A 25,286-nucleotide genomic window follows, 5' to 3' on the forward strand; every position below is an offset into this window, starting at 1 on the left:
GGTGGTGTTCTCGCGAGACGAGACTTTTCACATAATATAACCAGTGGTGGAAGAAGTACTCCCATTTTTTACTTAAGTAAAAGTATCAATAGTCAATACTGCAATGTAGAAATGCTCTGTTACAAGTAAAAGTCCGGAATTCAAAATTTACTTGAGTAAGAGTAGAAAAGTGTTGGTGTCAAAATGTACTTAAAGTACCAAAAGTAGAAAGTACTCCTCATGCTGATTATGTCACAAGTTTTCAAATGTATAAAATGTATTAAAATCTTTCGAAAATATTTGATTTACTTCAAGTACAGTACTTGAGTAAATGTACTTAATTACTTTACACCATTGCAGGCGACCATGGTCAAGGCTCTCAACCAATACCAACATCTCTCTCTCTCTCTGGCATATAATTACATACACATATGTGTGGGTGTAATATAATAAAAGTGTATCAATGTAAACTTACATTTACTGCACTTAAGTACAGTACTTTTACTCCACTAGGGAAAAAGTGTATCCTTTTCTTTACTCTACTTTTGCTACATTTATTTGGGAGCTGTGTGCCTACAGATTATTTTGCTGATTTTGATTATCACTTAATTATAAATTATGAGGCTGTATATATTCATAGCTTGAACTACCCAGCTGTGTGTGTGTGTGTGTGTGTGTGTGTGTGTGTGTGTTCGTTCCACTTTCACCAAAGTGATGAACACATGTTCCAATAGTCCAATAACATGGAATTGTAAATGTCCATTATTTATTTCTGTATGATGACTACTTTTACTTTTGTCATTTTAATATTCAGGTCTGCCAGATGAAGATTGCTTGTAAATGCCTCCTTGCTGTGATATAAAGGAAGTTAAATTAAGTAGGTGTAGGTCTAAATAACAGTAGTTTGATTTCTTAACCCATTAAGACCTGTGGCCAATTCTACAAAATGTCTTCTAAATCAGTTCTCAAACTTTCAATTTGATTATGATTTGCATCAAATAAATCTTTGTTTATGGAACGAATAACTGAGATCACTTTCCAATACGCTCAGTTTATCTGGGTTGCCGGGTGGAGGGAATTGAATGCTTAACACACCAATTACTATTTACAAAGCCGTTATTGACAAACGTGTCTAGGTTAACTAGAAAAAGAAGCTCTTTGTTTGGGGGCAGATTACATCATACACAAAAATAGATCCATTATATACCTCAGTAACAGCAGAGCGGGTGCCGTGTGCTAGTTATGAAATTGGTAAGAGACAACAGCACAATTAAACATGACAAACAGAGATAGATTTGACATCATTCCATTTTCTACGACGTTGAATAATTTGGACCACTTGTTGCAAACTTTATTAAGAAAAGACAAGGTTTGTTGCAGCATAAAAAACGCCAAAAACACACTCTCTACATTCGTAGTAATTTTATACAGGTATAGACAATGTTTTCAAATAGAGTCAACACAAAAACACATTTTATGAAATGCTATAAAAACAGTGATTCATCTTTTTTAAATATGCCTTGGCCATGGAACCCTATTTGATACAATCGTTTCACCTCTGGGACCTCAATCGACACTGCAAAATCATCAGTGCTAATTTAACTCTGAGAGTGTACAAATGGAACCAAATGGACCCTGTTCCATTTGTACACTCTCAGAGTTACAGACCCAAAAAAGTCCAACGTTGAGAACCAGTGTTTTTTTTTTAAACACTCACACACACAATACAAGAGGGTGAACAATACAAACAGGTCATCCAATGAGTTTTCTGGTGAACCACATGAACCCTAGCGTCCTTATTGTGGGATGAACATTCGTCGAAAATAATAGATCTACAAGCACAGTTGTGAGCTGGTAGGTCGGCTATTTCCAGTGAAGAGATTTTGGTGTTCGGGGGGTATGTTATTTTCACAGACTTTGGAACAGTAAAAATGTATGTGCACTCAAAAGTACGCCGTTTCAGAAAGGTACAAGTCATAAAATAAATCTTTCAATTTTGTAAAACTTTAAAAAGTTTGACCGTTCTTTTTCTCCAAAGTTTGAAATGAGTAATACAAAAAGTGCAAGTATGTACAAATATACAATTTAAAAAAGTGTAAATAAATAGGTTCCGTTTGTCGATTGAAACATTGGAAAATAGAAGAAAACATGATTGGTATCAAGAAGGCCCTCTCGTCAGCTTCTTCAATACTTATGCATAAACCAGCATGCCCGTCCCTCACCGTCACCACAAAGATGAGTCCTATAGTGCAGTGGTACTCAAACATTTTCATGTCAAGGACCCCCAAATTGATATGTACAATATTTGGCTGCGGACAGACCCCCCATTTTAAAATATCAGTACCAGGGACCCCCTGGCAAAATATCTACAGGCCGAGAGATTGGCTATTTTCGAATAGCCGAAAATTAAACAGGGCAGAGTAGTTCACCCAAATAATTACTTATTGTCTCCGCCAGGAGACTATGTTTTCCTTCTCGTCCTTCCGTGTGTCCACCAAGCTAACATTGGTCAAGCTTCACGTGACACGTGACAATATGTTGAAAGGGTGTGCTTTGATTGGCTAGCGAGACGCATGATGAAATAGAGACCAATAAATAGGTGTGTCACTTCCAAAGACTATTTATGTCTTTGGAAGTGAGGTAAGACACACCTATCCATCAGCCAAGCTAACATTGGTCAAGTGACACGTGACAATATGTAATATTGACAGGATTAATGTAGAGTATCTTTTCCTCTCCGTCCGTCTCTGTATGTGTCCGTCTGAGAACACCCAACATTGTGTGTGTGTGTGTGTGTGTGTGTGTGTGTGTGTGTGTGTGTGTGTGTGTGTGTGTGCGCAGATTTAGTTTCATGCCAATCGGTCCAGTGATGACTGAGATGAGCTGTTCACAGACGTGCGTGCACACACGCACAGATAGCCAGACAGGGGCGAAACCATAATCTCCGCCTCCCGGCCATTCTGGTTTGGCAGAGATAATTATTTCACATGTCTACTGTGAGCAGTGTGTCCGTCTCAGCCAAGCTAACATTGGTCAAGTGACACGTGACAATATGTAATATAAATAGGTAAGGCAGGATTAATCAGGAACAGTACTGGCGGAGACCTGTGCTCTGACGAGCACATTTTCTAGTTTTCTATCAATTACATACCCCATGAAGCCAATAAGTCATGTTTTTGGTAAACTACTCCTTTAAGTGATTAAAACTGTTCCTCATTTTGCTGGAACCCCCCGAAAGTCCCCTGGGGGTCCCCCGGACCCCACTTTGAGAACCAGTGCTATAATAACGCATGCATAGAAATGCCCACATGCGGACACTCCTCTCTATAATGGAGTGTAAATGGAACATACGGTATAGGGATAGATTTATACAAGCACTTTGTGGGGTTCAGAGTATGTATTCCAGCAGCTGTTCATCTCCTAGCATGTCCAGGGAAAGGCAGTTGGTGGACCTGCGGCCGTAGAAGGAAGGCTTGGCCTGGTAGCCGTGGTCCCCCCCGGCGGGGGTCTGGGTGATTGTCTGGGGTTCCGGGAGGCCAAAGGTGAAGCTGTGGGAGGCGTCGGGCAGCAGCGTGGTGCCCAGTGGCACAGGAGTGGAGAAGAAACGCACGTCATCCAGACTTTGGCTGTGTCGATCCACGCAGGTATGAGCCTTAGGTGTTTGCAACTATATTAAAAAGGTAAGATTACAATTTAGGCAATAGGCTCTATGCACAGCAGCCATATTATCACTTCCTTCACAGGTGTTACCAATGATACTAATGAAGGCTCTGTTCCATTTAGTCTAGCACAGTGGTTTCCACGACCCCCATAACTCTGAGAGTGTACAAATGGAACCAAATGGACCCTTACGGGTCCATTTGGTTCCATTTGTACACTCTCAGAGTTACACACCTGTAAGGGGCCATTTGGAAGCCCATGAGGGTCCCTGCCTGGACCCCAACAGTAGATATGCACAATATCAGCACCCTGACTCTGTTTGACCAGAATGGAACAGAGCCTTCATTAGTATCATTGGTAACACCTGTGAATGTCTTTATAATATGGCTGCTGTGAATAGAGCCTATAGGCAAACAGACACTTTAGACACCTGGAGCGATTTACAAAGTACAAATTCTGTGTGAGCGCCTTGATTGTCAAACAACAACAAAGTACTGTTAAGTAGTACTGCGCAAGTATGTTATTTAACATACTTAGAATCTATGAACGAGTAAACATGGAGTACACATAACTAGCATCTATGTAGGCAACAAGTGCAGATGCAAATAGGGTTGAAACTATTGTGACTGTGTTCATAGCGATTATTCTAGGTTACTTTTTTGATTAATCGAGTACTTGAATGTTTTTTTATGCATCGAATGATCAAATATTTGTAATCAATTAAATCGATAAGTCTAATTAACCACTTAAGCCCTATTTTATACTTCGTCGTACAACGGTGTCACACAAAATAGTGACAATAGCCGATCTACAAGCTCACAACTGCAGATCCCTTCTTTTCTTTTTACATTCAGAAAACAAGAAAAAAAAGTAACCCCCCCTTGATTACTTCAATTAACTATTGCACCCTTAGATGCAAAGATAATAAGGAGTGCTGGTGGATGATGTTATATGTATATTTCTATATCATATTGAATGTAATATTGATTGTTTATGTTTTGGTGTATTTGATATGTTTTTTTAACCGATTGTTCAGCGCCCTAGGCGAGATTCCTCTGATGCGCCCGCGTGAAATTTCGGTTTCTGGGCGGATACTTTTTTTCAGTTTTTGGCTACTTTATTTCGGTTTTAGGGTTAGGGTTAGGTTAGGGTTATGTTATTTAATTCTTATTTTTCCCTGATTTTACCGAATTATTATCAAAACATTTAAAATTAATTGAAATATATATTTATTTATTTTTCCCCGACTTTTTTTTGCCGGCTCTCCAAACTGCCGCTCTAGGTCGCCTGTATGGACACGCCGGCCCAGGTCAGACCACAGAACAATATGTTATAAACCACCCAGCCAGTTTCAAAGTGTGAAAAAGAAGCTGTAGTTTTTCTGCCAAGGGCTGTGAGGGGGTGTCCACTGTCAGTGAAATCATTATTTTAGCCAGAAGATGGCGATGCACTCTAGGGCACAGCATGGCACACTGACCAAAAGATGGCATTGCACTCTAGGGTGTAGCATCAGAAGACTGGTGTACCTTGGGTGTACCTTGGCATAATTCCCAACAACACCAGTCTTCCGCCATCAGTGACTCCGATGACATCAGTGAAACTCACCTGCTCTCAGCAGGAAATGCCCAAAACAGGACATTTCCTGTTTACAGGGTCTTTATATAAAAAAATATATATATATATTGTGTGATAACATTCCCTTTTTTCTTTTTTTGTGTTCAGCACCGTTGGGGAGAACTGTTGGGATGTTCTTATCCTACCTTTTTTTCATATGAAAGGGACATTCACATCAAGCACAATAACCATCACCATAAGTTTACTATGTTGTTTTAACAATCGTTCTCAAGTGGATGATAAGATTCCACACGATGGTCGACAATTATACAACAGGCAGAAAGGGAGGGCAATTTGACAGTGAAGAAGAACGATGACAAACCTGTCCTAGAGTGTCCAGGCTATGCAATTCTCCTAGATCATCATCACCATCTGGGGGAAACTCTTCGCTTCCTGTAGAACACAAAATGACAAAATAAGAAAAGTCAAATGGTAAAACAAGATTAAGAGACTAAAAGCCCTTCTAACAGCCTCTAGGGATCATGCTGCTCCTTACGCCCAAGCAGAAGTTTTGGCTTAAGGGCGACGCTAGAGGAAAGGTCTCTCTCTCACGAATGCGCCCAGCAGGTCTCATGGCAATCCGCCCATTCCATTTAGAGACATCCTGTGTGCAAGTGGAACACTTGACCATGATTTTGATGGTTCATCCTCTGGGAAGGTGCATGATTTCATGGCAAACCGCCATTAGTTTTCAATGTCTTATTTGGGTGTAAAGTAATGAATGAACAGACAGACAAACAGACTAACAGACATATCCATCCATAGAGCCCCACTGCTAGCAGGGCTACAATACTGACAGACTACCGAGGAGGATAGATGTCTGTATGCATTCATTATACCGGACCGGATGTTGAGAAACAGTGCATTAATTATTAACATCAGTTAACATAGATTTCATGAGCTTAAAATAACATTTGAATTCCTACCGGGCCAGTGAGTGTGTGCAGTGACTATTGGACAGTCCACTGACACACCGTCCAGAAGATCAGCCAGATGAAGCATCTCCACAGGGTCACAGGGTACAAAAGTCTTTGGACTGCCGGGACTGGTCTGGATTTCTGGGGAAGAGAGATTCATTTATTAGCATGTTTATTTGTCAAACAGCAGATGACAATTTGCTTATCTCATTCATTTTCATACCATACTGAAATGAATGCAATCTCAAAAACTACTCCTAGTTGGAAAATGGTCAGCAGCAATGTCAAGAAAACCACGAGTCACAGTCAATGAGTCATCACAAAGCGACGTCGTGACCTTGTAGATTTTGTACAGAATCGTTCTGTGTGACATGCCCAAAATAGGGATGACTGGTTGAAAATGGTGAAAGAAATTGGAAAAGTTGGCACATTTCACACAGTTAACAACCAGATGTCAATCATGTCCAGAACAGTGGTTCTCAAAAATAGCAGATATACAAGCTCACAGAGCGTCACTTCGTGCCACGAGCTTGTACATCTTCCATTTTTGAATTATTTTAGAAAATCTCAAATATTATAATTTTGCATTTTTGAAACACAAATCTTCTCTTCTGGGGGTCCCTGGCACAGAACATTTTCAGATGGGGGGAGGGGGGTCCGTGGCCAAATACACATCAATTTGGGGGTCCTTGACACAAAAAAAGTGTGAGAACCACTGGTTTAACCGTCAACTTAGATACAGTGCACATGGCTCTGACCTTCGTCCTCGTGCCAGCCCTCTTCCTCTGCGCGTGCCTTACAGCCCATCATCACGTCGATGCCGGAGGTGTGGGAGCTGCCGTGGCTGGCCGCCGAGCTGAAGCACTTCTCTGCTTCTTCCTCTTCTTCTCCCTCCATGTTGTCCATGTCCATGGAGATGCTGCGCTGCCTGGTGTCCACCTCGATGCCGGAGCTGCTGGTGGAGTGCCTGGACAGGCCAGGACTGCCCCCCTCGCTCCCCGGAGGCTCCAGGTCCATGTCGTCACTGATGTAGGACTCTCTGTAGCGCTTCTTCTCTGGACGACGACCCGAGGGGAACAGAGGAAGATGTGAGCATTATTCACCGCCAAATGAGGAAAAAAACGTTATCCAGTTGTAATCAACGCTGGGAATGACTTCTACAAATGCCTTCTAAATCAGTAGTTCTCAAACTTTGTCGTGCCAAGGCCCCCCAAAATGTATATATGTTTGGCCGTGGACCCCCATCTGAAAATGTTTTGTGCCAGGGACCCCCAGAAGAGAAGATTTGAAGCACGAAGTGACGCAATAATAATGATAATAATAATAACAATAATAATCAATGAAGTAAAAGTGTTCAAATCAACTATTATTGTGCCAGTTTAACCACTTTAAACCTATTGTCCCCATTTTGGGCATGTCATTATTGTCCAAATTATTCAAAAACATACTCTCCACCTCTGGCGGAGACAAAAATTGAATTCGACCCCCTAACAGCCGAGGTCACAGCCGCTATGGTTAATTGGAGGGGTTGGAAAGGTTTGGGAATACCCAACTTAACTTCATCTGTGCATGCGTCCACACTTCCCCGCCTTACCTTCGACCTCCTCCAGCTGACGCAGGCGTTTGAGCACCGGCTGGAGGCTGAGGTGGAGGCGGTGGCTGCTGCTCAGGTGCAGGAGGAGGTGGCGCGAGCGGAACGGGGACCCGGTGTAATACACCAGCTTCCTGGCCGATGGCAGGCCATCTGGCTGGATCTCAAATTTCTTACCCTGAATGGGACAACATGGGCATTAATACACCGCGCCATTGTTGCGCTGGTCCACGCACATTAAATAATTAGACTCCACGAGTCCACTTTGTTTAACGGACAATGAAAAGAAAGTGCTTGGTTGCGTGTGCGTGTGCGTGTGCGTGTGCGTGTGTGTACATACCAGGAAGGTGAGACGTCCCACATTGGACCACGGGAAGTCGTATAGCAGCTGCCGTATGTTGTTCACCTCCTATGAATATCGAACACACACACATGCAATTTAGGCATTTAGCAGACGTTCTAAATCCAGAGTGACTTACAGTAAGCAAGGTAATACATCAAATGCATAGAGACAGTGTAGTGCCTCAGTAATCTAGGATCATACAGTAGGTAAACCAAGAACCTATCATCAGTCTAAACATTATAATATCAATAAATAATATGTACACTGAAACTATACAAACTAAAGGATGCCAGGTCAACAAATGAACTTGGCATCTGTCTAAATAACATGGTCGTCAAGGCTAGGGCAAGTGCTACAGGCTAAAGTGGAGTCTGAACACACACACACACACACACACACACACACACACACACACACACACACACACACACACAGTTTCTGGAAGCATCAGGCTATAAAATATATATCTAATTAATCTAGCAATTAATTATCCTTTTATTTGTTCTCTTGAGCATCTGGACTTTCCGATATGAGCTGACGGGGTCCTTGAGACATGTCATGGTCTGTTGACCCTGTAATCAGCCATGCTTAGAGCCCTAATCCCCCCAGATGGCCCCTGATGGACACATCAAACAACGGACGGCTCTGGCAGACAGCCCCTATCTCCTGATGCACAACTGCTGGTGGCAACCCCACACATTCCTCCCAAACATCAGTGGTGGAAGAATTACTCCAATTATTCTTTACTTAAGTAAAAGTAGCGATAACACTAAATAAAGATACAAAAAGTAAAAGTACTTTTTTAAAACTTTTTCACAAATAGCAGATCTCCAAGCTCACAGTGAGCTTGTAGAATGGCTTTTTGAGCAGCTTAGGTATTATATACATGGCTTAACTGGTTAATGTATCGGTATGTTTTATAATAATCTAAATCTGCAAAGTAACTAGGAAGTAAAGTTGTCAAATAATTGTAGTAAAAAGTACAATATTTGCCTCTGAGATGTATAAAGTACTGAAAAATGCAAAATACTCAAGTAAAGTAAAAGTAACTTTTTTTTCATATCATTTTTTTTATCCCACGATTTTGTAACCCTTATTTTTCACCCGGTGCCAATTTCCTAAGTAATCCTGGGCACTACACTCCCCTCACCAGCCTAGGGAGGCCAGGGCCGAGCTCATGCCTCCTTCAATGCATGAGAGCCAACTGACCTTCTTGTCACCTGACAGGGGGGAGTTTCCCTGGTTGGACGTAGGGCGTGGAAGGAACACTTTATTCCACCCAGTTCCCTTCCCCTCCATCAGGCGCCCCGGCTGTCATGGGGGAGGCGGTATAGTGACCAGGATTACTACATGTTTTTGTGAGGGTATTAACTACCCTGAGAGACACGGGGAGAACATGCAAACTCCACACAGAGTGGGCCCTTTCGCCAACCCCACCTAGGGTATGGGCGCTGATGACGCGGAGGAGAAGACACGCCCCCAGCGCCCACAGCGTCCCCGGCGGGAATCGAACCCAGGACCTTCTAGCCGTGAGGCGACATCGCTACTGACTGTGCCACCGTGCCCTCAGTAAAAGTAACTTTAAGTTGTACTTCAAGGGGTTCTAGGCAACTTCAGAGATCAAAAAAATAAAAAAAACTATTGTCAAACAGTTAGTACCTTTGACTGACAACCCCTTCAGCCAATCAGCAGTTCATTCCCCTTCAGCAGCTCAATTTCACCAGCACCAGCTAATATGACGCAAGGGGACTTTAGAAGGGGCTATGCAGAAAATAGGTTGCTTTATACGGATTTCGGCCACTGCAGTTGCAGCATATGAAACTCTGTAAATTAACTGTAAATGTAGTACACTTTCTTTTTTCATGTTATATGTCCAACATCGGAAAATAAAAATGTACTGAACCCAACATGGCTACAGGGTAGCATTCCATGATCATAGGCACCATTTTTTCTTTTACTGCTTTGTGTTTTCTCTTACATAATGCTGACATGTGCACGTTAATAACACTCTCCATCAGCTCCTCACGCACCTGATAAACTTGCATTCCTCTCAGGGTCAGGCCCAGCAATGCCGTCCCTCTCTCTGCCTTCTTGTCCTGGACAAAATGAAAGATGAGACGTCAGACAGGCATCTGAGCTTTTCCGATAAGAAACCCTTGCACTGCTCAGCAGCCCCTCCTCTACTTCAATAGGAAATCTCTCAGGCAGCTCTTAACACTAAATTAACCCATTCAATCCTGGTAACGCATCGACAAATGTCTTCTGAATCCTAACAGTATTCTGAAAACCAAATTGCTACAATATCAATGGTTCAAGGACCCCCATAATGAAATGTATTTGGTCGCGGACCCCCCCCCCCCCCCCCCATCTCAAAATATTTTGTTCCAGGGACCCCAAGAAGCAAAGATTTGAGTTACAAATGTTCGCTTTAAAAATATGTATATTCAAAGTTTTTCAAAAATGTCAGATATACAAGCTCATATCGCGGCACTCGTGCCGAGCTATGAGCTTGTATATCTGCTATCTATGTTTGAATAACCAAAGTATAAAATAATGGTTAAAGCTAAAATCTAAAATGACACAGATGCGTTCCTGGATTTAATGGGTTAAAGTGATAGCATAAAGGCACCATTAGTGTTCCAGCCCTCAAAATATCATGTGGAAGATGAGCAATTTTGAAATATACAATTTTTTCCATTCTTGATTCTGATTCTGATACCTGGCCATGTGTATAAGTCAGTAGGGAGTACAGAATACCAGTGCATTAAAGAAAATATACAGCAGATGAACAGTATAAGACTAACCCTGTATGGATGTGATACGATAGCTCATTGTTGTAGGTTTGGCTCAGGTTAAACACTTTGTAAAAACATACAGAGAATGAATGCCATTTTGACAATGACATTTTGCCGGCTCTGACTAACATTACACTCTCCATCGGCACTGCGCGTGTTGTTGTTTGCCTGTGTAGCATAAATGAGCTGTATATATATACACAGTCTGGCGTACATGGCGATACCCGATCCAGCAGTTTAGGCTGTATCGGATGCTGGTATTTATATCGGAACAATTCTAGGAATGGAGAGAACAATGAACCAGGACAGATACGATACAAGGTTATGTAAGGTAAAGTGTTTAACAGAGGACACAAATTATGGTTGAAATCAAATAAACTGTTCTCACAAGTATAATTACTGACTGGTTATCTGAATGATTCTACTTATGTTTCACAAGTGAATGTATTGGGTCTGTTTTAAATGATGTTAATTATTACTAGTATATATATGTATATTTTCTTTTTTGTACTTGATTAGGTTTTAGACTAGTGTTATTCTATTTTAGAAAAGCCTCCTGTGGAGTGGTGTTGAAGACTAGCACTCGTGCTATACACACACTTCAGGCTATGCATCTGGTTCGTCCAATGTGATTGTGATGTCCATGTCAAATAAATAAGCATAACATAACTGGCCCATAGCCATCCCTCCATTCAGCAGCACAGCTCAAGTGAAGTTAAACACCTTGATCAGTAGAGGGAAAGGTTGAATTCTATAGTCCGGGTGGAGATACTGTGAACTCGCTGTAATGTCTGTCATCGGCATTCCCTCTGTGTCTGTTTTATGTACATTTTCAAAAACCACCACACGTCACTGATGAATGGAAAATGACCTTTAGTACAGTGGTTCTCAAAGTGGGGTGTGGGGACCCCCCAGGGGTCCTCGGGTGGGTTCCAGGGGGTCCCCAGCTAAATTAGTCAATAAAGCATCACATCGTTTTAACTTTATCCATATTCTATAGTACGTTGGCTATTCAAAAATAACAGATAGACAAGCTCACAGCGCGTCACTTCGTGCCACGCTGTGAGCTTGTACATCCGTTTTTGAAATATTTTTGAAATGCCTTGAAAGTGTTTGAATATTTTTTTAGAATTTTGAATGTTTTAACCTTAAGACCTGGAACGCATCTGTGTCACTTTAGATTTCTTTGGCTATTCAAAAATAGCAGATATACAAGCTCATAGTGCGGCACCAAGTGCCGCGCTATGAGCTTGTAGATCTGCTATTTTTGAAAAATCGTAAAAAAAATGTTTTATATCTTTTTCAAAAATCTGTTAGGATTTAGAAAACATTTTAAGAATCGGACTCCGGCCTTAATGGGTTAACACAAATGTTCTCTTCTGGGGGTCCCTGAAATGTTGTACGGGGTTGTTGTGCGACCTCTGACCTTTTGCAGTTTGTAAAAGGTGACGGGCACGTCCTCCAGTCGACACGACTCCCTGATGAAGTGCAGGATGGCGTCCCGCGCCGGCATCCCCCACAGCTCCCGATGCACCTTGGGGCCGTGGCACAGGAGGTAGTTTGCGCCACGCTTGGCCACAATCTACAAAGAAGAAACACACACGTATAGAAAGGGTTGCAATGAGTGGCCATGCCTTAACCCATTCAATCCGGGAACGCATCTGTGTCATTTTAAGATTTATTTGGCTATTCAAAAATAGCAGATCTACAAGCTCATTGCGCGGCACTAGGTGCCGCGCAATGAGCTTGTAGATCTGCTATTCTAGAAAAAAAATCGTGAAAATGTGTGCAAATCATTGAATATATATAATTTTTTTTAAAGCGAACATTTATAACTCAAATCTTTGCTTCTGGAGGTTCCTGGAACAAAATATTTTACAAATGAGGGCACGGTGGCGCAGTCGGTAGCGCTGTCGCCTCACAGCTAGAAGGTCCTGGGTTCGGACGCTGTGGGCGTGTCTTCTCCTCCGCGTCATCAGTGCCCATACCCTAGGTGGGGTTGGCAAAAGGGCCCACTCTGTGTGGAGTTTGCATGTTCTCCCCGTGTCTCTCAGGGTAGTTAATACCCTCACAAAAACATGTAATCCTGGTCACTATAACGCCTCCCCCATGACAGCCGGGGCGCCTGATGGAGGGGAAGGGAACTTGTTGGAATAACGTGTTCCTTCCACGCCCTAAGTCCTACCGAGGAAACTCCCCCCTGTCAGGTGACAAGAAGGTCAGTTGGCTCTCATGCATTGAAGGAGGCATGAGCTCGGCCCTGGCCTCCCTAGGCTGGTGAGGGGAGTGTAGTGCCCAGGATCACTTAGGAAATTGGCACCGGGTGAAAAATAAGGGTTAAAAAAATCGTGGGATAAAAACATTTTTAAAAAAATATATATATATATATATATATATATATATTTTACAAAATGTTTGCTTTAAAAAATATACATTCAAAGATTTGCACACATTTTCCACGATAAAAAAAAAATAGCCAAATAAATTGAAAATGACGTTCCCGGATTGCCCAAAACGTCCCTCGGCCGATTTCATTGAAAAGTAGATGTCTGCTTTTTTTTTCCCCATGCGGGAGACCAGGGTTCAAATCCAGGCTGTTATACATCCACCACAATGTCTGCATCGCTGTTTAAAACGTAAATGCATTAAGGGCCGTGTCCATGGAGAGAGAGCGTCTTTTGAGCTGGCAGTGCCAGTCTGCCATGCATTTCTATGGCAAGACTCTTCCCAGCAGCCGAGCATCGCGCTTCATCGCTCCCCCCCGGCGCCCAGTGTTTGTTGGCAGAGTGCCCTGGGCGCTTCAGGCTGGAGACAGTTCAACATTTGGAGAGAGGAGCGCTGCTCTTTTGATCCTCCTGGCTGTGTCCGACAACCCGGTCATTTACGACCCGACGTTGAATCGTTACCACAACCATGAGAAGAAGAAGCCCAATGTTTACCGTTGTTTCAACTAAGCCAGGGGTCTTCAATGTTTTTCAGGCCAAGGAGGACCCCCTAGCTGAGAGAGAGAGATGAAGCAGGCACCCCCCACTACTACTACCTAGGGCATTAACAGAATAATCGAATATTCGAATATTCGACTATCAAACCGACTATTCGACTATCAAACCACTATTCGATTATTCGATAAAAAAAAATAAAAATAAAAAAAAGTTTTTTTTTTTTTTTTTTTAGATTTTTTTTTTTTTTTGTTGGCTTTTCTGCAGCAGACACGCAGCTGTGAGCTATGGTGTGACGTCAACTCGCATTCCTTGAGTCCAGTCATCAATGTCATTGAAAAAAAAAAAAAAAAAAAAACTTTTTATTTTTTTTATTTTTTATTTTTTTATTTTTTTATTTTTTATAATCAAATCGATTAATCGAATATTCGAATACTTATAGGTCGAATAATTCGAATACTAAAAATCACTATTCGTGAATGCCCTACTACTACCTGTTATATAAAATTGTGTTGCAGATGAAATTCTTCTTAGATTTCATAGATGGCTTCATAGACTATAGTTGGACAGCACAATCGTGTTGGATTCATGTTAATGTGTATTTCTCAGACATTTAACCACTTAAAACCGTCAACACTTAAACGTAAACTTGAACCTTCACACTGTACTTGGTCTGCTCTTTTTTCCTTCCCCACCAAACATCTTTGCCAAAAATAGCAGATCTACAAGCTCACAACGCTGCGAGGCGTTTTAGTTTTAGTCTGTTTTTAGTCGACTAAATCTACAGTTGCTTTTGTCGACAAAACATTATTTTGGCGGGCCTTGATGGTGTCGTAATGCCTGATTTACACTTGGATGCATGCTGATCTACAAGCTCACAACGTGTCGCAGTTGTGAGCTTGTAGATCGGCTATTTTCAGAACACAACGCAACGAGCGCAACCAAACACAAAATGATTTGTCTTTTAGTTCTACTGGATCTCTTCTCCACTAGTCCCTCGATGACAATTTAGTCTATTTTAGTCATCATAGCTTCGTTTTTATTTAGTTTTCGTCAGTGAAAAAAGGTAGTCGACGAACATTTCTCGTCATACTTTAAGTCGACAAAATGAACACTGGTGCAAACAGTCCAGTATCAAAACAGAACAGTATCACAACAAAAAAAGTAATCAATAGAACAATCGCAGAGAAGTTCAGCGATAGTTGCAGCCCTAATTGACAGCCCTTTCAAGAGGCCACTGCCGCTCGATGACACCCACCCATGGAGGGAAGTAATCCTTTGGCTGGAAGTACGGCGTTCCCCCCTTCTCCTCTCCTGGCAGCGGGTGGTCCGCCAGGTCGGCCTGCAAGGCATAGCCTGCCAGCTGGAAGTACACCTCCTCTTGCTGACGGCATTCGGAGCGCAACACCCGCTCCCGCAGGTCCGAATAATACAGATGCCGTGCCTTCCTCTCACTGGTACCATGCGGGGAAGAGAGGAGCAATGAGAGGAGATGTGACAACAAGAGCTCAAAAGGGAGGTGACGAAAGGCACGAGAAAATGTAAACAGTACAATGAAAGCAATAGAATTAAAGGGGTGTACGTGATTTGTTTTGTATTGTAAGGGTTAAATCGCTCTAATCATTGCTATAGTGTTTGTTCAGTTAACAGGGGTCTCCCCGTGTGCTCTTTACTAATCAGAAAATACATTCTCAGGTCGGGGATACCAATGTCATCCAATCAGGAGAGAGAACTCATACAGGATACAAGATAAACAAGTGAAATCGGATGTGATGAAACAAAAACAATTGGAACACAAACATTGAAGCTGATTAATGGGAAAATGCATGTGATTATTGAGACGTACCAAATAAGTCTGCCGTTCTCCACATAGTACTGCACCTTGAGAAAGAGGACCAGGGGCAGGGCTCTCTTCTGTAAGGCCTGTGTGAAAACAAAGCCATGTTGGATTAAGCCTAGTGATGCGCGCATACGTTTTTGTCATGCTACAGAATAATGAGCCACTCCTAAATAGGCCAGCGGACTGTTGCTGGGCGGTATAGGCCAATGCAGACTGTGGCTCAAAGTTCAATGGTCCCAATTTCCCCTGACAACATTTTCCGATAATAAATAATAATAATATAAATAAAACAATAATAATAAAACACAAAAAAAATATGATCTTACTTTTCCTGAATCTGGCTTCCATTCCTTAGGAAAGTACTTGGTCAGTTTCTCTTCCATGTCTAAAAATATGTGCTCATTGTCTGGGGATGAAGAGAGACAAGCAGAAAACAACACCACCCTCAGTATCCAAACAAAAGCATCATGTAACCGAGCGTAAAATTTGCTTGACAAAGGAATTAATTAGAAGAAAAGAAAGAGAAAAAAAAACCTTGTTGTGCGATTTGTGAATGAGGCTAGTAGGAGGTGAATGACAGCTATACTATACGGCCAAAAGTATGTGGACACCCCTACTAATTATTGAGTTGGATGAGGAGGGCTGTTTTTCAGGGTTTAGGCTAGGCCCCTTAGTTCCAGTGTGGGCTAATCTTAACCCATTAAGACCTGAGGCCGATTCTATGAATGCCTTCTAAATCAGTAGTTCTCACACTTTCAAGATTTTCTAAAATGTTCCAAAATAGCAGATGTACAAGCTCTCACGGCACAAAGTGACGCGCTGTGAGCTTGTATATCTGATATTTTTGAATAGCCAACACTAAAATTACAGATGCTTTTTAATGGGTTAATGCTACAGCATACAAAGCTAGGCACTATATTTATAGAATATCGACACCATGATACAAGACTACATATCATCTGGGATTTTGGATATAATAATATCGTGATATGGCATAACTGTTGTCTCTTCCTGGTTGTAATCACTTATGCCCCATTTTACGCTTTCGAAAATGTTAAAAAATAGCAGATCTACAAGCTCACAACGCGTCACATCATGAAGTGTTGTGAGCTTACACAATATCGCTCAAGCGTACAAAGATACTTTAGATAATTGGGTGCTTCCAACTTTGTGGCAGCAGTTTGGGGGAAGACCCTCTGCCGTTCCAGCAGGACTTGTGCACAAAGCGAGGTCCATGAAGACACGGTTGGACGATTTGTTTTGGAGGACGAGTGGCCTGCACAGAGCCCTGACCTTAACCCCCAACAACACGTTTGGAATGAACTGGAGCGCCAAATGAGAGCCAGGCCTTCTCATTCCAAAAAACAGTGCCTGACCTCACAAAAGCTCTTGACCGAATGGGCACAAACACCCTACACTCCAAAATCTTACGGAAAGCCTTCACAGAAGCATGGCAACTGTTACAGCTTCAAAGGAGGGGTGGGCAACTCCACATTAAATGCCCATGTTTTTGGGCAATAGGATGTCCATTGTTCAACAAGCTCATATTAGGTGTGATGGTGTGTCCACATACTTTTGGCAAATGTCTGTTATGCTAACGTTAGCATGGCAGCTCCGGAGTAAACATTTTGGGCAGGAGCCGTGTTGATTTAGCAAGTCAATACTTCATGCCAAGCAGTACAAGTGTTAATGAGGTGCATGCTGATACTGTGTAAACCCTCTTTTGACCGGTCCCTTACATTTACTTAAGGCGTTCCACAGTCCACACCAAGATATACTGTATCTATCACTCTAACTCAAGTGGATGGCAGGGTCCACACCACAAATATAACGATGACACTGGTGAAAAATGTAGGTAAAGTTGAATTGATTTCATTTGATGTTATAGTGTATAGCTGATGGCTGGCTGCTCAGATGGTTATGATGGGTGCTCAGCGGGGAGCAGTTAGGGGTTAAGTGTCTTGCTCAGGAACACTTTGACACATATACAGTAGACTGGGGCCGGGAGGCAAAGCGATGATCCTCTGATGATTACCAGGCGGCCTCTCTCCCCACTAAGCTACGGCTGCCCCTAATATAGTTATAGTGCTTGATGTGGATGGGCCTCGCTGTGGTTTACGTCAACGGATGAACAAATGGAATGAAATACCAAAGCTTGGTCTTGTTTTATCACCATCTATGATAAGTTGTTCTGTCTCAGTAGGGGGGGATTGATAAAGCAGTTTTTAACTATCACGAGAACAGACATATTGCAACATTTGACCACATTACGTCTCACAGAACCCATGTACCACCCTGCCTCTGGTACCACGGTTTAAGAGTCAAATGTTTTGGCCGATCCGTCATTGTTTTGACTTTTTTCAGACTGCCGTTGTGTTGCGCAACTAATTTGCCACGCCATGGAATGGATTTACTTATTCAAGCCTCACTCCTCCAACCATCCATCCATCTGTGATCTCATCCCAGCCCCTCTCTGACTCATTCTGACTCACTCTACCTCTCTCCACTCCTCTTTCACTGGGGGTTTTCTGAGTGAGTCTGTGTCATGTCCAGTTCCCCTTACGCCCCCCGCCCCCAGGCCAGTCATCAATCCGTCCCTCCCTTCACTGAAGAAGTGGAATGCAGGAGTGCATTCCTGGCTTAATGAAGTTAATATTGTTGGAATCCAGGCCCAAGTGGTCGCCGGACCGACACCACAAAAACAAAAGGCTGCTTGTTCAAGGGGTGAGCCTATACAAGATTACGGAGGCATTGCGACATATTCGTACGAAAAGAGAAACCGAATCAGAGCGTGAACACAACAATGAGGGATATTACCCTATTAGTTGTCGCAGACATTTGTCATGACCATTTCCAACAGTATTGTGTGAATGGAAACCGCCAAAACAAAAATAACACCACTGCAGCCATTCACTCACTGCACACAGGGTGTTGTTTATGACAGTAAATATGGTGCATGAGATGAACATATTAAGCGAGTCATTACTGTATGACCTCAACGTTCAACCTGGCATCCCAATTTTGGGCATGACATCATTGGTGAAACCTTTCCATAATTTTCCATTAAACGTTCAAAATTAGTGAAAATAGTAGATCTACAAGCTTGTGAGCTAGTATATTGGCTTTTTCAACTATTTATCATGCAACAAAGTATACAGGGCTTGAAGGGATAATTCACCCAAATAATTACTACTCATTTCTATTGATTAGTCACCCCATGGAGACTTGTATTAAAGGATTTTCTTTTTTTTTTGTCGCATTCCTAAGCCAATAATTTGATGACTAGCAGACCGGTAGGCAGCGGTTCCGGTAAGAGACACAAAGGAGACTCTTTGTGTCTACTACCAGAACCGCTACAGGTCATCATTATTGGCTCAGGAATGCGACAAAAACAAAAACATATCCTTTAATACAAGTCTCCATGGGGTGACTAATCAATAGTGGTTAAGATTGGCTCTTGAGTGATCAGCAAACAATGCTACTGTCAGCTCCAGTTTGAACGCCGTTTTCAGGTTGTGATGCACTTGAGTTGATGGAGAGCTTGGCTTACCCTTCACCACTGTAAGGCCAAAGAAGTGGAGCTCTTTCATTCCAAGCAGCTCCAACACGCGGTCGAACACATCCTGGCCTGTAGACTTGAGCTGGAGCAGGAAGAGAGGAAGTACGGTCATTAATTCAAAATATGCATCAAACATGGGAACAGGGAGACAGGAAATTGCATTACTTAATACGGTGGTTCCCAAAGTGGGGTCCGGGGACCCCAGGGGTCCTTGAGGGGGTTCCAGGGGGGTCCCCAGCCAAATGAGTTAATATAGAATCAAAAACACTTTGACCCAATGGCACTTTAACCCCACTTTAACCCTACAAGGGCAATTAAAAAAATAGCCAACCTACAAACTCTAAACGCATCATGACCTGCTATTTGAAAAAAAAAAAAAAAATCTAAACAAAAATCTTATGGGGGTCCCTCGCACAAAATATTTTCAAAAGGGGGTCCGTGGCCAAATCCTTATCAATTTGGGGGTCCTTGACATGAAAATGTTTTGAGGTCATTTTACATTTTAGCGTTGACTATTAAAAAATAGCAGATATACAAGCTCACTGCGAGCTTGTACATCTGCTATTTTTGAACATTTTTGAAAAATGTTGAAAGTGTGACAACCACTGATTTAGAAGGCATTTGTTGAAATCGGCCTCAGGTCTTAATGGGTTCATAAACATTTAGTTAGGTCAAATAAGATGACTGACAGCTCCGCCAATATCAAACACCCACCCCTACGGTGATGTCCAGCTGTTCTTTGTTGGGGAGAAAGACGCAGATGGTTCTCTCCTGCTTGGCCGAGACAGACATGACGTCGAGGAGGAAGATGTTTTGTCTCCGGCGCACTTCTTAATTATCCTCTTCCGCTCTCCCTGCTTGAGTTCTGTCACTGTTTTATCTGTCCTGGGGTAGTGCCTCTTCCATGTTCTAAAAAGGAGGTTAAACAGGACAAGATAACTATCAGAACATGTAATAAACAATCCAGCGAGGTTTGCAACATGAATGACGAGATGTATTAGAATGCAGTTCAGTAAAAGAAAAGTTAAAGCTGCACTATGTCACTTTTTTTTTATTTTCTTCTTTTTTTGTGTGACTACAATGCTATTTTGTCCAATCTGTATGGTATGGAGTATGTCAACACAACATATCTTATACAATTGAGGTGGTTGTATTTGGTCTCCCTGCTCTTCTATGGAGACATTTAGATCCTGTGTCTGGTTTGACACGACTGATTGACAAAGTGGTACTGCCAGAAGGTCAAAATTCTATTTCTCCCCTGAGCAAGCAGGCAGGCTCTATTATTTAAAAAGTTCAACTCTTGCGCAGGAGACCCAGGTTCAAATCCGGGGTGGAACAGGAAAGTTACAGCGGGCAGCTTTAAGATAACCCTTAAGCTCTGAAATTCTGTTGTGTTCACCCATAAGTAGTAGGCTAGCTTTTTGCATTGACGTGATGTTGGTATGCAGTCGGTCAGCCAAGGAAAGAAATCCCATTTCCAGACATAAGTAAACACCATGGAGAGTCTGCATTCCTGCCATGATCCAACCACCTTCATTAACTTCAACCGGCCTATCCCATCCTAAACAAATGTTATTTTCAATTTAAGAATGACTGCGCTGTGGTGCAGTGGTAAAGTACTACGAACCCACCACCATGGAGGTTGTGGGTTCGAATCCACCTTGTTCGGGGGAGGGAAGCCGGGCAGGGAGGGTGATATTGGTCATTGCACATACTCCTGTTGGGCGGGAGGAGTGGGACGAAGGCCCTACTTCCTCCCGGTGGGGGCTCCTCACTGGCAGGTGAGTCAGTGGCATACAACAGCAGTGACAACACAGAAATGTGTGTACAGAGGAATTAATTGGCACAACGACTAAATTGGAAGAAAAATGGGGTAAGAAGAATTGTCTACTCTAAATTTAAAAAAAAAGAAAAGAAAAAAAGAAAACCCAATATGAATCAGTGAAGAACGATATTGATGCTGTGATGTAGAACCTGTTTAGAAATGTCTACACTAAATCCCTTAATTATAAAGTCACCAAGTAAGTGACAGATGACATTAATGGCTTTGTAATGGAGCAACCGCTAAATAAAATACAAAGGCGGCGCTTTCACTTTTTGTTCAATGAATTATAAATACTAACTGAAATAAATGCCTACCAACTGAAACCATTAACCAATCTGATTCAATCCTATGAAAAGAAAGAAAGAAAAAATACGTATATAGATTTGTTTTGTATATTTTTGAAATAATTTAGGAAACGTAAAAATGAGGGATATTTAATCGCGACCCATAAAAATGGGACTACGACCCACTTGGGAAATACTGTATTACCATCTGCTAAGCAACGGCACACAATATAAAAAGTAAAGACTGAATTATGCAGAGTTCTGCTGTGCTGAACAAGGAAGAATCTGTACTGTGTGGCTTCAAAGTAAAGCCCACCTGAAGTTTGCCCGTGGTGTTTTCCTCTGATTTAAGTCTCAAAATCAATTAATCTGATTATTGGCCACAGCACACTGACTCTGATTCATTTTAACCCATTAAAACCAGGAAAGCATCTATGTAACCAGTTTAACCATTATTTTATACTTTGACTATTAAAAAATAGCAGATATACAAGCTCATATCGTGTCACTTCGTGCCGTGCTATGAGCTTGTAGTTCTGCTATTTTTGAAAAATCTTGGGGGTGAACTATCCCTTTAATGGGTTACTTAAATCACAGTGTCTGGACAACAGCAGAAAATACATAAAATAAAACCCCTGTATGATTGTGAAGCAAAGAAGCATGCTCTCATGCCAGTAAAGAAACATCTTTGAATGTTGCATAAAAAGAACAGTCAGATGAACCAACTGGATTATTGTTTTGTACGTACTGACATAACGTCTGTTTCTCCATTAAGCTCTGCTTTTCAGAAGCTAAGCACTCATAATGTGAAAATACTTGTTCGTATGCAACATGATGCGACACGCCACTCTGCCGGATTATGAAAAAAAAAATAGATGATAGTAAGCCGCTTCACACCTGTCATTATACCGTGGTCCCAATACCTTAAGGTGTGGGAACTACGACTGTGATTCTTCTAGAGTCACAGGACGATACACTGAAGGAAGAACATGTTTAAACACGGCCTCTCCTCATCTGCCCAACAGAGCAAAGAGACAGACCTGAAAATCCAGTAGCTTAAATAATATGTTACCAGCTCATTACAGAGTCAAAGTTTATTTCAGAAAGGGCTGAGTATATTTCATACAGCTTCAGTGGTTGGTTCTGATGTTTACCATTAGTTTATATTGAATTCCAATATTATTAATCAGTTTAAAAATGTTCTTGATCAACCGATGAATGTTCTTTCTCATACGCGTTATATAACATGCTGCTTCTTAACCCATTAAAACCGGGAAATCAGCTGTCATTTTATACTTTGGCTATTCAAAAATGCTAATAGCAGATATACAAGCTCATAGCGCGTCACTTCGTGCCACGCTATGAGCTTGTAGATTTGCTATTTTTGAAAGATCATGAAGGTTTGTGCAAATCTTAGAAAACATATTCTTAAAGAGAACATGTTTAACTCAAATCTTTGCTTCTGGAGGTCCCTATAACACAACATTTTGAGATGGGGGGTCCGCAGCCAAATACATATAATTTTGGGGGTCCTTGACATGAAAAGGTTTGAGCACCACTGATATAGCAACATACGCTTTTCAGAAAACTGGATTTAGAAGACATTTTTGGCCTCAGGTCTAAATGTGTTAGAGATGACATCAGCCTAAATGAGGTCTGAATGAGCTGGGAGTGCTTCCCCCAAAACACCAGAACTTTGATTACTGAGACACTGGAAGCAGGATTGGCATTCATGAGTACATTTTTAGCAATTCTAATGCAATTCTACATCTGTCTGAACAATATATGTGTTATGTTTTTTTAACAAAATATTATTGGGGAGAGAGACACTTTTTTCTTCTATCTAATGTTTCAAATGACAGACTTGCAATATAAAGTATAGGGCCAACTATACTGTCCCTCAACTATTTCTTAGAACAGGAAAAAGAGTAGCAGATGTTCTCCAGAAATGCCAATGCAGATACAAGCGTAGAATGTTCCAAGTACAGGCTGGTGAAGGTGTACTGTCAAAAACGTAAATAATTTAACAGTTGATCAAAAGCCTACGATATATAGGTCTGCCAATTAAATGAATAAGCTTACACAGTTAAGACTACAGTACCATTCTAGAGTACACGAAGTTGATGGGAGGTCCATATTTCAGACTTATCCAAGACAGCATGTCATCTCCAAAACAAGCTTGCGATCAGTCAGACAGAGGAGAGGATGTCTTGTCTTGGGGTGTCTGTCCAGCGGAGTGGAACCTCATCACATGAGTAGCCATCTGTATGCCTTAATTCCCCCTCAAGACTGTTTTAATCCCTCCTCCTAACAATACAAACATTCCCGCTTGTGGTGGTAGTAGCAGGCTACTAGACAAGGGGTCTTCAATGTTTCTCAGGCCAAGGACCCCTTAGCTGAGAGAGAGATGAAACAGGGACCCCCACTACATGTTGTATAAATTGTGTCATAGATTTTTCATAGATTTCATTAGGTAGCTTCATAGACTTCTGTTGCGTTGGATGCATGTTAACGTGTATTTTCAGACAGTTAACCACTTAAACCCTCAATACTGGTCTGCTATTTTTTCCCCCTCTGCACCAAACCTCTTTCACCTTTGAGAGGTGGAGATGTAGTCTATTATTATAGAATCTAGAGATGAACAGATGAAGACAGTAGTCAGTGCATGGTGTTTGGAGTGCAGAGCAATGAACCAATTGAAATTCTTCACTTGATCAACAACACACAGATTAGGATGAAAATAGTACTAGTAACATTTGTCTCCACCTTTGGGAGGTGGAGATGTAGTCTATTATTAAAGAATATAGAGATGAACAAGACATCAGGCAGTGCATGGTGTTTGTGGAGTGCAGAGCACTCAGCCCAATTCTTCACTTGATCAACAAACACAGAGCATGATGAAAATAGTACTACTTAACTATTCTGGACAATTTTAAACTTATTTGAAATCAAAGTAAATCCAATCGGGTTAGTTTAATTCCCAAAACATAACGGCTACTTGTGATCTTTCTCAAGTTCACCTGATTCTCACAATTGGATGTCAGCCTACTACAAAGGGAAGGAACCTAAATGTTTTGAGCTACATAACGGCTCCAATTGAAGTAACTTTTGATGACCTATGAATTACCAAAGCAATTTTTATTACCAGATCTATCTATGCAGTCAATCAAAAAGCATCATTGGAGCTGTAGGTACTAGCCTTCGCCTCTATTAATCAACATCTTGCATGGATAGAACATAGTAGAACAAATATGGGCATAATATATATTCATGATAATAATAATAATAATGAATACAAATAATAATCTATATTTGTATAGCACTTTTTTAAACAGTTACAAAAGGCTTCATAATTATAAACTGAATGGTGCATGCGTGCGTGCGTGCGTGCGTGTGTGTGTTGCAACAAGTTTATCAAGCGGTAGGCAGTACGCGTCGTTTAAAGTTTAAAAGACAAAAAGTGTCCAACTCACCTCAGATGATGATGATATCTACTCTGTAGAGTTGCAGCAGAGACACTGACACAACACACAGTCACACACATTCACTCAAAGTTTTTCCACCGGTGGTGCAGGGTTGGACCGTACCAATTCCACTAGCTGCTGGAGGGGTGGTTTTTGTGGTTCTCAAACATTTTCATCTCGGAGCCCCGGATTGATTTTAGCTGAGCACCCCCATCTGAAAAGTTGCTGGGCCACAGAGTCAGACCCTCAGAACTTCAGAAAATAATATTTGTGGTGTGAGGTAGGTAGAGGCTAGAGCCGAGCGGCCGCTTGGGAATCGGAGAGTTCTCGGTTCGATCCAGGCTCCCACCCTGTGTAAAAGTGTCCTTGAGCAAGACACCGAACTGCTCCTGATGAGCAGGTTTGTGCCTAGCCCTGAAACATGACTGTCATATGATGACGAAACTTCCACCTGATGTTTGCACTTTCTCCATTTA

The 25,286-nt window shown here is 41.8% G+C and overlaps 1 protein-coding gene across 2 annotated transcripts; it reads right to left on the bottom strand.

The window, feature by feature from the left end:
- Window positions 1–1,300: 1,300 nt before the first annotated feature.
- Window positions 1,301–24,928, bottom strand: LOC311059227 (FERM domain-containing protein 6). Of its 2 annotated transcripts, none has more exons than XM_084076946.1 (14): window positions 24,820–24,928; window positions 19,952–20,146; window positions 19,229–19,319; window positions 16,005–16,084; window positions 15,685–15,761; window positions 15,097–15,292; window positions 12,326–12,481; window positions 10,135–10,200; window positions 8,102–8,170; window positions 7,765–7,939; window positions 6,929–7,225; window positions 6,180–6,311; window positions 5,576–5,646; window positions 1,301–3,646 (listed from the first exon to the last, which is right to left on the bottom strand). In XM_084076946.1, exons 2-14 carry the CDS (start codon window positions 20,027–20,029, stop codon window positions 3,368–3,370), a joined length of 1,767 nt encoding a protein of 588 aa, XP_083933072.1. In that variant the 5' UTR covers window positions 20,030–20,146; window positions 24,820–24,928; the 3' UTR covers window positions 1,301–3,367. The 2 variants fall into 2 exon arrangements, with proteins under 2 accessions (XP_083933072.1, XP_083933073.1); XM_084076947.1 differs by lacking the exon at window positions 24,820–24,928 and adding an exon at window positions 23,448–23,576.
- Window positions 24,929–25,286: the final 358 nt, after the last annotated feature.

This window comes from Gymnoscopelus microlampas (genome assembly GCF_963454915.1).
Source record: "Gymnoscopelus microlampas genome assembly, chromosome: 13".
NCBI lineage: Eukaryota > Metazoa > Chordata > Actinopteri > Myctophiformes > Myctophidae > Gymnoscopelus > Gymnoscopelus microlampas.

Bases quoted from the DNA above. Each gene is read 5' to 3' on its own strand.
- LOC311059227 (XM_084076946.1), bottom strand. From the start codon at position 20,029: ATGTCTGTCTCGGCCAAGCAGGAGAGAACCATCTGCGTCTTTCTCCCC. The intron at 16,085-19,228 runs GTAAGCCAAGCT...CTTCATCCCCAG, and splicing joins TGGCCTTACAGTGGTGAAGG to ACAATGAGCACATATTTTTA. The intron at 8,171-10,134 runs GTGCGTGAGGAG...CGATATTCATAG, and splicing joins GAGGAATGCAAGTTTATCAG to GAGGTGAACAACATACGGCA.